Source organism: Erinaceus europaeus, chromosome 11, assembly GCF_950295315.1.
Source record: "Erinaceus europaeus chromosome 11, mEriEur2.1, whole genome shotgun sequence".
Lineage (NCBI taxonomy): Eukaryota > Metazoa > Chordata > Mammalia > Eulipotyphla > Erinaceidae > Erinaceus > Erinaceus europaeus.
Genome location: NC_080172.1, coordinates 41,165,400 through 41,176,828, shown reverse-complemented (window position 1 = coordinate 41,176,828; position 11,429 = coordinate 41,165,400). Strand labels below are relative to the sequence as shown.

Here is an 11,429-nt window from a genome sequence, read left to right as displayed (position 1 = left end):
GCTCAACCAGGTGTGCCGCCATTTGGCCCCTCTGCCCACTCTCAGTATCTTCCACCCATGTTCCTCCTGAGTTTCAGTCCTGTCCAGCCCACCTGGCCCTCCACTGAGGGCCTTGCCACTGTGGGGCCCTCTCTTATATAGCCCTTTTCCAGCTTTGCTAGCCCAACTATGGCTTTTGACTCAAGGGCTGAATCGAATATTGTCTCCATTGATAGCACCTCTTTTTCGGAGGCAGAGGTGGGTAGCAGATGCTCAGTGTAGGCCCTTTAAGTGTCTGTTACAAAGGCCTTGTCCATGATTGGGATTTGCTGGTTTAAACAGTGCTTGCATTCTACTTATTCTGTTGCTGCAAGGATACATCAAATTTCCTTGTCTCCACACTCTAGTAAGATAGACTCTCTTTCACCTAGGAGGAGTGGGAAGGGCACTATTTCCAGAAAGTCACTATATCACTGCAAGTGTTCCTAACAGCAAAACTCTTAGGTAGAGTGCTAGGTCCTTCTGCCCCTGGGCAGCTGTTGACAGGTTGCAGACATTAAGGTTGGAATTTCTCTAACACTGTACAGCCTCTGAGGGATGGAAAACAAGTCATGGAGAGGAAGAAGGGTGACCCTGGCTCTGTAGTTCCCTAGCTCTCATGGGCCACAAGACTGGAGGTGTGTAGGTAGGTGCAAGACAGGCAGGGAGTCTCAATCATGGGGTGGGGGGTGGTGGAGATGGGATAGGTACTCCCACTACAATAGCAGTCAGTAGGGCTCTCCCAGGCTAATTTTTAAAAAATATTTATTTATTCCCTTTTGTTGCCCTTATTGTTTTTATTGTTGTAGTTATTGCTATTGTTGTTGTTATTGATGTCATTGTTGTTGGATAGGACAGAGAGAAATAGAGAGAGGAGGGGAAGACAGAGGGGGGGAGAGAAAGATAGACACCTGCAGACCTGCTTCACCATCTGTGAAGTGACTCCCTGCAGGTGGGGAGATGGGGGCTCGAACTGGGATCCTTATGCTGGTCCTTGTGCCACCTGCACTTAACCCGCTGCGCTACCGCCTTACTCCCCCAGGCTAATTTTGATAAGCTGGCTTAGAAGCCGACTCAGAAGGGAGCCCCAGTTTCTCTGCTCCTGCTTCCTGGGAGTCACCGGGGCTCCAGGTAGGGTAATGCTAGGCCTCAGTAAGGGGATGTAAGATGGGGGCAGAGGGAGTTGACATTACTGAATGCTGCTTAGTGTCAGGGGATGTCTCTGTAGTGGATTCAGGTGACCTCACTGCATTAATCCAGACAAAGGGTGTTTCGGGGCACAGTCACCTGTTGAGAGGGTGAGGATGGGGTCAAAACCTGTGACAGAATATCTTGTGGACGAGACTTCAGTGTTTATAGGACCTAAGAAGATGCTCACTGAATGGGGGAAGCAGCCCACCCAGGAATGGCTTCCTGATTTCTCTTTGAACCTGATGCAGGCATCCAAAAAGGAGAAACATATGTTGGGCTTTCAGCAAATGAGTGGGAGGATGTATCTTTACTGCTTAGCAACCTGGGCTCAAGATCAAGTTAGGTGAGAAACCCATTGCAGAGCTCAAGCTCTAGATGGGGAAAACATTCCTTCTTAGAACTCAAGATCAGTGTGGAGAAGACACCCCCCCAACTGGTCTGTAGCACAAGTACTTTTTCCTTTTCCCCAAATCCTATTTTATCTGTACCACACATAGCATCAAGACAGTTTTGACATTGCCTGCTGTCCTTGCCCCTTACTATAACACACTCTGCTTCCTCCATCCTGGTGACTCATGGCCCTGCTCTAGAGTCCCCAGAAGTCTGACTTCTGCTCTCTCGGACCCTCATTCCTGCCTACCCTAAGTGATACCTGCTAGTTCTCTCTCCTGGACCCTGGTCACATCCTTTCTCTCAATCTTCCCTCTGGAGCTTGTTTGAGCAGGATCTCTACCAAGATAGTCAAGATAGTCCTGCCTAACTTTGCTATTACAAACCCTGCCTATTTTCAAGGTCTAGGTCAAATGCCACACAGATTCAAGTCTCTGTGTACTGAGGGGATGATAGGCTGTAAGGAGGAATTTCAGGGAGACAGGTGCTAGGGATGTGGCCTAGCCAGGTGTTGGGGAGGTGTTGGCTTTACAATTAGGGGCACACAGAGCTCTGCATGCACACACATGTATACTTGCACACCAGCCTTTGGGGTTAGCCACATGGCCATTCAGTGGGACAAGAGTGACCTCCTGAAATGTCAACCTGCTACGAGTCAGAAAGCAGGCTATACCCTGGAAGGTGGTACAGTGGCTAGAGGGATGGACTTTGCAAATATGAGGTCCAGAGTTTGACCCCTAGTGTTGCATATACCAGAGAGATGCGCTCGCTCTCTCTCTCTCTCTCTCTCTATCTATCTATCTCTTTCTTTCTTCTCATAAGTACCTAAGTAAATAGCAATCAGGGTATGAGGGCACTAGGCCTAAAGAGGTAGAGGAGGGCTGGGACTTGTCTGAGTGCCAGAGGAGGTAGCAAAGGATAAGAGGCACCAACCACTGCTGGTGTCCAGCCAGGTATGGGGACTTTGGCCCCACCAAAGACTGTCTGCATGAAAAACCTCGAGCCACTCCTGTAGGGTCAGGATGACCAGGAAGGTGATGTCTATACCTGGCCCAGTGTGTTACTCCCAGGGAGGTCTGTTGTCTTGTTGTCTTCCACACTGGTTGAGGCAAGAGATCACATTTCCTCACACTGTTGCCCCAAAGAAATGGGGGATACACAGTGAGTTTCAGGGTTGGGTGTGTTGGGTTTTCTATTTATGAAGACAGCAGGTTTCATGTTTCTCGGCAGGTAGGAGTGAAGCCTGACCCTCTTGCCATCTAAGGAGACACCCCTTAGGGGGTGGGGATAAAGTTCTCAAGTATTTGATATAACTTGGTGGGATGTAGGGGAGCACACACCTTTGAGTCCTAGCAAAGCAGGAACTGAATCAAGGTGTCCCCATAAATTGTGAGGCCTGGTCAATCTTGCCATGGCCCTGGGTCTCAGTTTCTCTATCCAGGGTGACCAGCCTGCTTGGTGGGGTTATTTAAAAAGACCCCCAAGAAAGCAAAGTTGACTGTGCAGTACCAGCATGGACAGAGTCTCTTCTCCCTTTTTGGCTCACCTGGGGCTGGGCCCCACCTCTGTGTGAGGACCTGCTGTCTCTTTGACAACACCTTTGGAGCCACAGTGGCCTCATCCTGGGTGCCAACCAGATTTGTAAGGATAGTGTCTTTGAGATTCTCTGTAGGTGGTGGCATTACCCACTCCCTGGAGTCTTCCCTCCCTCCCTCTCTCCCTCCACAACCCTCTGACTCAGACACCGCCATGCCTTCTGGCAACACCTCCAGAGTGGCCTTCCCCTAGCCAGTGCCTCCTTCAACTGGGGGAATGAGAGAAGAGAACTGGGCTCAACTGATAAAGAAGCAAGGGCTTTAACCTAGGTGGACCTTGGCCTTGAGTGAGCCTGGATAAGCCCCTGCCTCTGGGCTTTGGTTAATCCTCTAGGCACAATAGGGCCATGATGCTTATAGCTCTGGTGGGGGGCCCTTGTGGGCTGCTGGGAGAGGGGATGGAGTGATTCTGGGGTCCTCGGACACTTGCAAGGTTGATCTCACTCCACCATTGTTCCAGGGACTCCAGCTCTGGGACCTGGGTGACATGAAGGTCACTGAGAATTTCATCAAGGACCAGATACAGGTTGTTTCCAGCTGGAATCCCTGTAAGCCAGACACGTCCCCTAGGGCTCCACCTACAAAGCAGGCTTCCCTTCTCTGCACATGCCACTTGGTTGCCACAGCCAGCCCAGTTGGGCACTAACAAACAGAAGAGTCCAGAGGTGGCTTCCTCTCTCCCAGCTCCTATTGGAAACTGAAAATCAAAACTCCGTGCCACTCACTTCCTCCGGACCCTGTTGGGTTTTAGAAGATGATTAAAAAAGGACAGGAAACTGCTGCTGCTTCTCAAGATGCCTCATGAGGAGAGTTCACATGTTCCCTGACCGACCAGTGTCCACAGCCTGGGACCCTCAGCTGACAAGAATGGGGCCTCAGCTTGCAGCACCTCTTGTGTGTCACAGCCTTTGTGCCTATTTCTTTCCCTTCATGTTCCACTCTGAGCACCTTCTTTCCCACCAGTGACTGGCTCAGTCCCCAGGGGCTGCTCAAAGTCTACCTTGTCTTTTTGTCAATGGGCAGAGCAGAGAGGTACCAGGGAACAGAGCCCAGCTTTGTATGGAAGCCTCCAGTAGGCTGCTTGGGAGGCCTAGACAAACAGCCCAAACACCATCCCTGCATCACAGCTGATGCTGAGTGTGACTCAGAGAGCAGTCCCCATGGACAGGACATGGGAGCCAATGCTCTCCTGGGTCCAGGCTCTGCAGGTGAATGAGCTGAGTTTACCAAGCACTCAGGAGTCTGGGGGCAACTCTCTACATACAGGTCCCCAAACCCTGCAAGGTGGAGCCAGAATGAATACGGACTCTAGCATGCTCTTGGCTTTGGAAGGGAGCTGGTGTGTGCTTTTTTTTTTTTTTTTTTTTTTTTTTGAGGGAGAAGTTGCAGAGAAAGAAGAAACCCTGAAATGACAGACAGCGGGACAGCTGTGGCCTGAACTTAGTGTTCTCACTCCTTGGATGTGGATGTATTAATTTCCATAAATGCTAATAGCCCATTTCCCTAAGAGCTATTACTTATGCCATCTCTCCTTGGAATTGATTCAACACGGGGCAGATACACGAAAGGAAAGGGAGAAAAAGCAGTCAGCACCCCTACTCCCCACTTTTCTCCACAAGGCTCTCTGGTCAGTCTTCTAAGACAGCCCCACCCCCAATCAGCTAGAGTCAAAACCCCTGTTCTCAGTCCCACACGCCAGGAAGCAAATAAAGTTATCAACCCCCAAAACGCTGACTCACAAAGTGAGATTGAGCAGGGAGATGGGGGTGGGGTGGGGAGGGAGATGGTGGCCTGGGGGAATGGTAGAAAAGAGTGTTAAGGGGCTTTTCCCCCTGAAGCGCCCCCCCCCCCAAGACTGTAGGCCATGCACAGCTCCCCATAGGAGCTCCCAGAACAAACGCTAATGGCAGCCTCGGTGCCCCAGGTGGGAGCTGGGAAGGTGAGCCAGGTATGTCTGTGTTGCTGTGTTACTGCGGTGCAGCAGCTGGAGCAATGCGTCGTGCGGGAGCTGCAGCAGGTAGGGAGGTGGGGAAAGGAGGGAAGCTGAAGACCGGGCAAGGGGACAGGGTGGCGGTGTAGGGAGCCAGGGTTACTGGTGCAGGCAGAGAGTGGCAAGGTGCTGGGGTGCAGGGCAAGGAAGCCTCTGGGAACAGAAGGAGGAGGAGGATGGGGATAGGGACCGGACTAGGAGAGCAATGGGGAGAGATGGAGAGGACGGGGACGGGCTGGGGGAGCTGCGACAGGGCTGCGCAGAGGACCGGCGAGTGGCTGTAAGGGGGGAGGCGAGGCTGCGGGGAGCAACGGGGGTACAGGTGGGGGCAGGGCGCTGAGGGGCGAGGTGGAAGGCTGAAGTTTGCAGCTGAAAGGCCAGGTGGATAGACGGTTCGGGTCGGCTAGGGAAGATGAGATGGGGGAAGGGAGACGACTGAGAAGGTGTGCCGGCGGGAGAGGAGGTGAGGACAGAGGCGGGTGCGGGGATGCGCACGAGGGTAGGGGAGATGGAGACTCAGCGCGGGCCTCGCAGGCGCCTGCTGCCGCTCTCCCAGCTCTTGGCCAGGGTCGGCGGGGTCTCCGCCTGCACTCACCCGGGGGCTCCAGCTCCGGATCCCGACACAGCTCCGGATCTTCCTTCCCGCCCTGCCTCTGCGACTTTAGCGCCCCCGAATCCCGCTCGCTCCGCCGGGTTCCGCCCGCAGCAACTTCACCTCGTGGGACGCCCAGGGCCACGCCTCTGCCAGTTTCGTATTGGCTGCCTTTCACGCCATTCACATTTCCATTGGTCGAGGAGTTGCCGGTCATGCAAATAAGGACGGGCCCTGCAACCCCAACGATTGGCTGCTGCTAGAGCCGAGCCCCCCGACTTGGACTCTGATTGGTCTCGTGGTTCTGACGGTACGATGACGCGGGGCGGGTTCTCTGTTGTCTGCTTGCGGCCCGCGGCCTTCCGAAGTTTTTCGCGCTGGTGGCTGCAGGTCAGGAGTCCGTAGCGGGTCCTCGGCCGCCAGGCCTGCGGCTCTAGCGGGTACTGCCTCCTGGCCTCTGGGTATATTGTGGGGCGTTTTCTTGAAAGCGCTGGTCGGATCACGCCAGAGAGGCCGCAGCCTACTGGTTGGTCTCCTAGGTAACGCGACCCGCGGCGGGCGGAACCACGTTGGCTAGTGCTGCAGGGGAGGCTGGACGCGGCCTGGAGGTGCGGAGGGCGCCCCCCGGGCGGGAACCTCGAGCTTCGGTCTGGACCCCGGGTTCTTTTCTCTGTGGTCTCCGGAGTCTGCGGGGCGCCGCGGCGGGGCGAGTGGGGCGTGGATACTTCTGCGCCAGCCGCGTCCCTCTCCCCGCCTTGCCGCTTGGTGCGGTCCAGGCTGTCTGGGGTTCTTCGGGGCTCATCCTCCTTGCTGTCCCTTGACCGGGCGCCCCATTGCAGTCCTGCTGCAGCCGAGATTGGGAGTTTGATCTAGGCTTTACTGAGACCCTTCCCCGACATGAGTCCTGGAGGGATGTTAAATGCTCGTCCTAGGTGCCAGCTCCTACTCGGTGCCCATTCCTGCTGGTGCCTGTACTCACTGCGTTCCTGTCCTCATTCAGGGCCCGCTGGGTGTCTGTTCTTACTGGGTGCAGATCTGGAGACTCTCTGACCCTTCAGGAGACTGTTCTGCTGCCCCTGCCTGCCTGCCTATAGTAGCCCTCTGCCGCCACCCTTTGCTCTCTTCTCTGGAGAGCCAATCTGTGCTCTATTCTCTGCTCCAGTCTCAGATCCCCGCCACCTCTGGCGTCACCACGTGTGATTTGGGTTCAAGTATAAGAAGTCTATCTCACACACTTGGTGTAGTTGAGGAAAACTATAGATTAGTGTAGGTAGCCAGCCTGGTTCTCATGCTAGTGGTCCATAGGTTCGTGCATCCTCCACTTCTCTGTTGTCCCCCTCCCGCTACGCTAATGCGCTGTCTTTCTGCTTCTCTCTAGATAACCTTCAGTAAGTCAGGGGGAGCTGCTCTGCTGTGTTAAGGACGGTGTCTCCACTACCTGGCACATGGTAAGTACTCTTCTGTGACAGTGCTTAAGGAGATTTCCACTATTCCTCCAAAAAGCTCCCTAAAGGTTTGGAGGCCCAGATATTCTCGATCTCCTTCCTTTCAGGGAAGGAAGCTTCCCTGCTCTTGGACAGCTTCGCCAGGCTTCTGACTTCGACAGCTTCTGGATTCCCACATCTCCCTTCAAAAAGAGACTTTGGAAATTAGATTGTGAGTTGTGGGCCATTCAGCCTTCCACCCTTGGTGCTTCTCAGTGGATTTTCAGGTTCTTGAAGACAAAGTGTTGGAGCATCTTCTTCCCCACTATTTGTACTGGAACAGAACCACTACTGGGTAAATGCTTGTTCACTAGGTATTCAGAAGCAAAGACCTCAAAGAAAATCATAGCTTTTCATTTGGCAGATGGAAAAAACACACAGTGGAGTTAAAAGACTTTACTGAAGTCAAAGAAGAGCAATCTTGGCCTGGTCCTGAACCAGTGCGCCCCTTCCCCACCCATTTTTACTGGTATACTTTCTGTGACTCCCATCCAGCACATTGTATCCTTTCTTGTGCTCAAAATATGGAACCCTCCTAATTTTCTCTGCTTTGTTCATCTAGTCCTAAAGTCTGCTCCACTACCACTGCTGACATCTTCATTTTTAAGTTAGTGACATAAGACTATGAGATAATGGAGTTGTATACCACCATTTTTGTGCCCCTGCCCTGTCAGCCTCCACTGATTTCTTAATCTCTCTACAGCCAAACTTAATGTTTTGCTTAGCCATGGAAAGATTTTCCCAGGTGATCTAGTCTTGTAAGACAGCAGCAACCTTGATGGTAATGATGAAGTGTGGTAACTCTCCTGTGACAGGATCCCATGTGGGGCACCATTCAGGGGATGAGTAAATGGGTCACATCTCCAGAAGAGGTGGCACTGGATTGGGCTCCTGAAGGATGAGAGGGAATTATCCAGTGTGTGAGTTTAGAGGGAGTGAGGAAGGTGGTGTCTGATATGGCTGAGAAGGGCAGGGTGGGGGGTGGCATCCTGGAGATGTTGTGGAAGGGGGAAAGTTGTTACCCACAGGTTGTCTCACCTCCCCTAGTTACCAAGGCTCTAGCTCCCATACTGTCCTAACACCTCTGGCTGTCTGAACTCTCATCCCTAAAAGCCGTCTCAGCTGTCACTTCTCCTCCACTCACCCCCTCCAGTGCAGACCTCTGTTTAGGTTGGTTGACCTGTTCTTTTTCTTTTTTTTTTTTTTTTTTAATATTTATTTATTCATTCACTTTTGTTGCCCTTGTTTTATTGTTGTTATTATTGTTGGCTAGGACAGAGAGAAATGGAAAGAGGAGGGAAGACGTGGGTGGGGGGGAGAGAAAGATAGACACCTGTAGAACTGCTTGTGAAGCGACTCCCCTGCAGGTGGGGAGCTGGGGACTCAAACCAGGATCCTTATGCTGGTCCTTGCGCTTTGCGCCACCTGCGCTTAACCCACTGTGCTACTGCCCAACTCCCAGTAGAGAGCAGATACCTTTCTTCCTAGGGTGCCCTGCTGGGACCACAGGGCAGTTTGGTGAGACTGTGGCCAGAGGGAGTGTAAACTTTGGGAACATCTTCAACATTTGCCAGTATATTGGCTTCAGTGTTTGCCCAGAGATGGGGAAGATAGTACTGGGTCAGGAATCTGTGGTAGCTTATAGAGGTATAGTCTGGAACTGGAGGACTGTTGCCACAGAGCAGAGAGAGGTGTGGAGGATATCTCAGGGCATGCACTCTCCCAAGGTTCCCAAGGCAGAAAGGACTTCCTCTGCAGGTAAGTCTGTGGTCTAATGACACTTCATGTCAATCAATGTCATAATTGCCTAAAGAAATTCAACAAAAATGTAATTTCTCTGAAAAAAATACCTGGGAGCCAGCATTTTTGAAATTTCAGTTTGACTGTGTGAATGCTTATTGAGTTCTGGTGTGAACTGGTAAGACAGATCAGTACAAGACAGGTGACCCAGGGCTGTGATATGGAGGCACATGAGCCACATAGGTGGTGGTCAGGCATCAGTGAGCCTCCCAGGATCCCTCCTGGGCATGTAGCCCTGCATTTAGGTGATGGTCAGGCCTTGCCTTGTGGGAGACCCTGCATTCAAGCCTGACACCTCATGGCAGTGGAGGAAGCAGCATGGATCTGGAGCAGTACAATGCTGTCTTTTTCTCTTTGCTTTTCTTTTTTTTTTTTTTTTGATAAAAAGTTAGTCTCAGATTTGTGAAACTCAGCACCAAAAAGAAAAAAAGAAACTAACAACTATAAGAAAAAAAAAAAAAAGGGCTGGGAGAGAACTCACTTTGGTATCGTGCAGACCTTTACCATGAATGAAAATCTGGGTTTGAGTCCCAGGCCACCACATGGGAGTGTCTGCAGAGAATAAGCTTCATGATCAATGGATCTGTGCTGTGTTGTCTTTCCTTTCTTTTCCATTCTGTATCTCCCTATCTCTTCCCCTCTATCTGGAGGAAAGAAAAGAAAAGGTCACCAGGAATGATGGAGTTATCTAGGCACTGGACATCCCCCACCCCCGTAGTAACTCTGGGGGCAAAGCAACAACAACAGTAACCACAAAGACATGTTACATGTTAGCATAAAAAATATTTTTATTAAAACCACTATGCTTTCCAAAACAAAACAAACAAACAAAAAATTGGTAAGAGCAGTGGGATTGTTTTGTATTTTTTGCAAGTCTCTGTCCTGTGGGCTTATTAGAGGGTCTCACCTCTGTTCCTGTGTCCAGCTTGCTGCAAGATGCTGTTCTGATGGAAGTGTTTGGAGGAAACCCAGAGACACCCTGATAGAGGAGGTCTCTAAGGTAATTGGACACTCTCTTGTGGCACTATTGAAGAACTCAATAGGTGGCAGTTTGAGAGGTTTATTGTAGTGTGGAGTTTGACACTCAAGTTAGTGAGCTTTCATCTTGTAGTGCTAAGGCCCTTTGGTCTGTCTTCCACTGTGGGTGGGACTTTCACTCAGGTGGAAGTTGGTATCATTATGTCTTGTTTACTTTGAAAATATTGGCTCTGAGTTACGTAGATCTTCCAAACATTGACACATTTAATCTTTTTTTCTTTTCACCAGAGCTCTGTGCAGCTCAGGCTTCTGGTGGTGTAGGGGTTTGAACCTGGAACTTTTGGTCCCATAGGCATGAAGACCTTTCTTTATAACAACAGTGTTATCTCCCCAGTCTTTAATCACAATTTCAATAACCCCTTATGTCTGTCAGATGTAAGAAAGTGTCAGGCTCTCTGTGGAGAATACAGATTCCCAAATGTGAATTTTCATCAAAGTGTTTGTTTGTTTTTGTATTTCATTTTCTTTCTCTCTCTCTCTTTCTCTCTCTCTCTCTTTCTTTCTTTCTTCATTTCCTTCTTTCCTTCCTTCCTTCTTTTTATTTGTAAAATGGAAACACTGGCAAGTCCACCACCAGAACTCCATATCCTGTCCCCTCCCCTGATAGCTTTCCTGTTCTTTAACTCTCTGGGAGTATGGACTTAGGATCATTATGGAGTGTAGAATGTGGAAGGTCTGGCTTCTGTAATTGCTTCCCCACTGAACATGGGCGTTGACAGGTTGATCCATACTCCCTGCCTCTCTCATTTATTTATCTATCTATTTATTTATTTATTCCCTTTTGCCCTCGTTGTTTTATTGTTGTAGTTATTATTGTTGTTATTGATGTCATTGATGTTGGATAGGACAGAGAGAAATGGAGAGTGGAAGGGAAAACGGGGAGAGAAAGATAGACACCTGCAGACCTGCTTCACCGCCTGTGAAGTGACTTCTTTGCAGGTGGGGAGCTGGGGGCTCAAACTGGGATCCTTGCCTCTTTCTTAAAGCTCTTTTTTTTTTTTTTTAAATTTTATTCCCTTTTGTTGCCTATGTTGTTTTATTGTTGTAGTTACTATTGTTGTTATTAATGTTGTTGTTGTTGGATAGGACAGACAGAGATGGAAGAGAGGAGGGGAAGACAGAGGGAGAGAAAGACAGACACCTGCAGACCTGCCTCAACACTTGCGAATCGACTCCTCTGCAGGTGGTGAGCCGGGGCTCAAACCGGGATTCTTAATGCCAGTCCTTGGGCTTTGTGCCACATGCACTTAACCTGCTGCGCTGCTGCCTGACTCTCTGTGCTGCCGCCTGACTCCCTTAAAGCTCATTTATTAAAATACATCTTTGCTTTG

General features: G+C 50.6%; 2 protein-coding genes across 14 annotated transcripts in view; one reads left to right on the top strand and one right to left on the bottom strand.

Moving 5' to 3' along the window:
• KCNAB2 (potassium voltage-gated channel subfamily A regulatory beta subunit 2) overlaps positions 1 to 5,916 on the bottom strand; it is a 106,557-nt gene extending 100,641 nt beyond the window's left edge. For both annotated transcript variants that reach the window (XM_007532764.3, XM_016192400.2), the window contains exon 1: positions 5,780 to 5,916. The gene's annotated coding sequence lies outside the window, so the exon portion shown is untranslated. The remainder of the gene's footprint in view (positions 1 to 5,779) is intronic.
• A 131-nt stretch (positions 5,917 to 6,047) lies between these two features.
• Positions 6,048 to 11,429, top strand: part of NPHP4 (nephrocystin 4) — a 165,689-nt gene continuing 160,307 nt past the window's right edge. For 3 of the 12 annotated variants that reach the window (XM_060201323.1, XM_060201330.1, XM_060201318.1), the window contains exons 1-2: positions 6,048 to 6,216; positions 7,155 to 7,224. In XM_060201323.1, coding sequence (XP_060057306.1) covers positions 7,222 to 7,224 — 3 coding nt within the window. In that variant the 5' untranslated portion in view covers positions 6,048 to 6,216; positions 7,155 to 7,221. Of the gene's footprint in view, positions 6,385 to 6,518; positions 6,709 to 7,154; positions 7,225 to 7,328; positions 7,433 to 11,429 lie in introns of those variants that run through there. The other 9 variants (XM_060201329.1, XM_060201324.1, XM_060201325.1 and 6 more) reach the window with 9 other exon arrangements.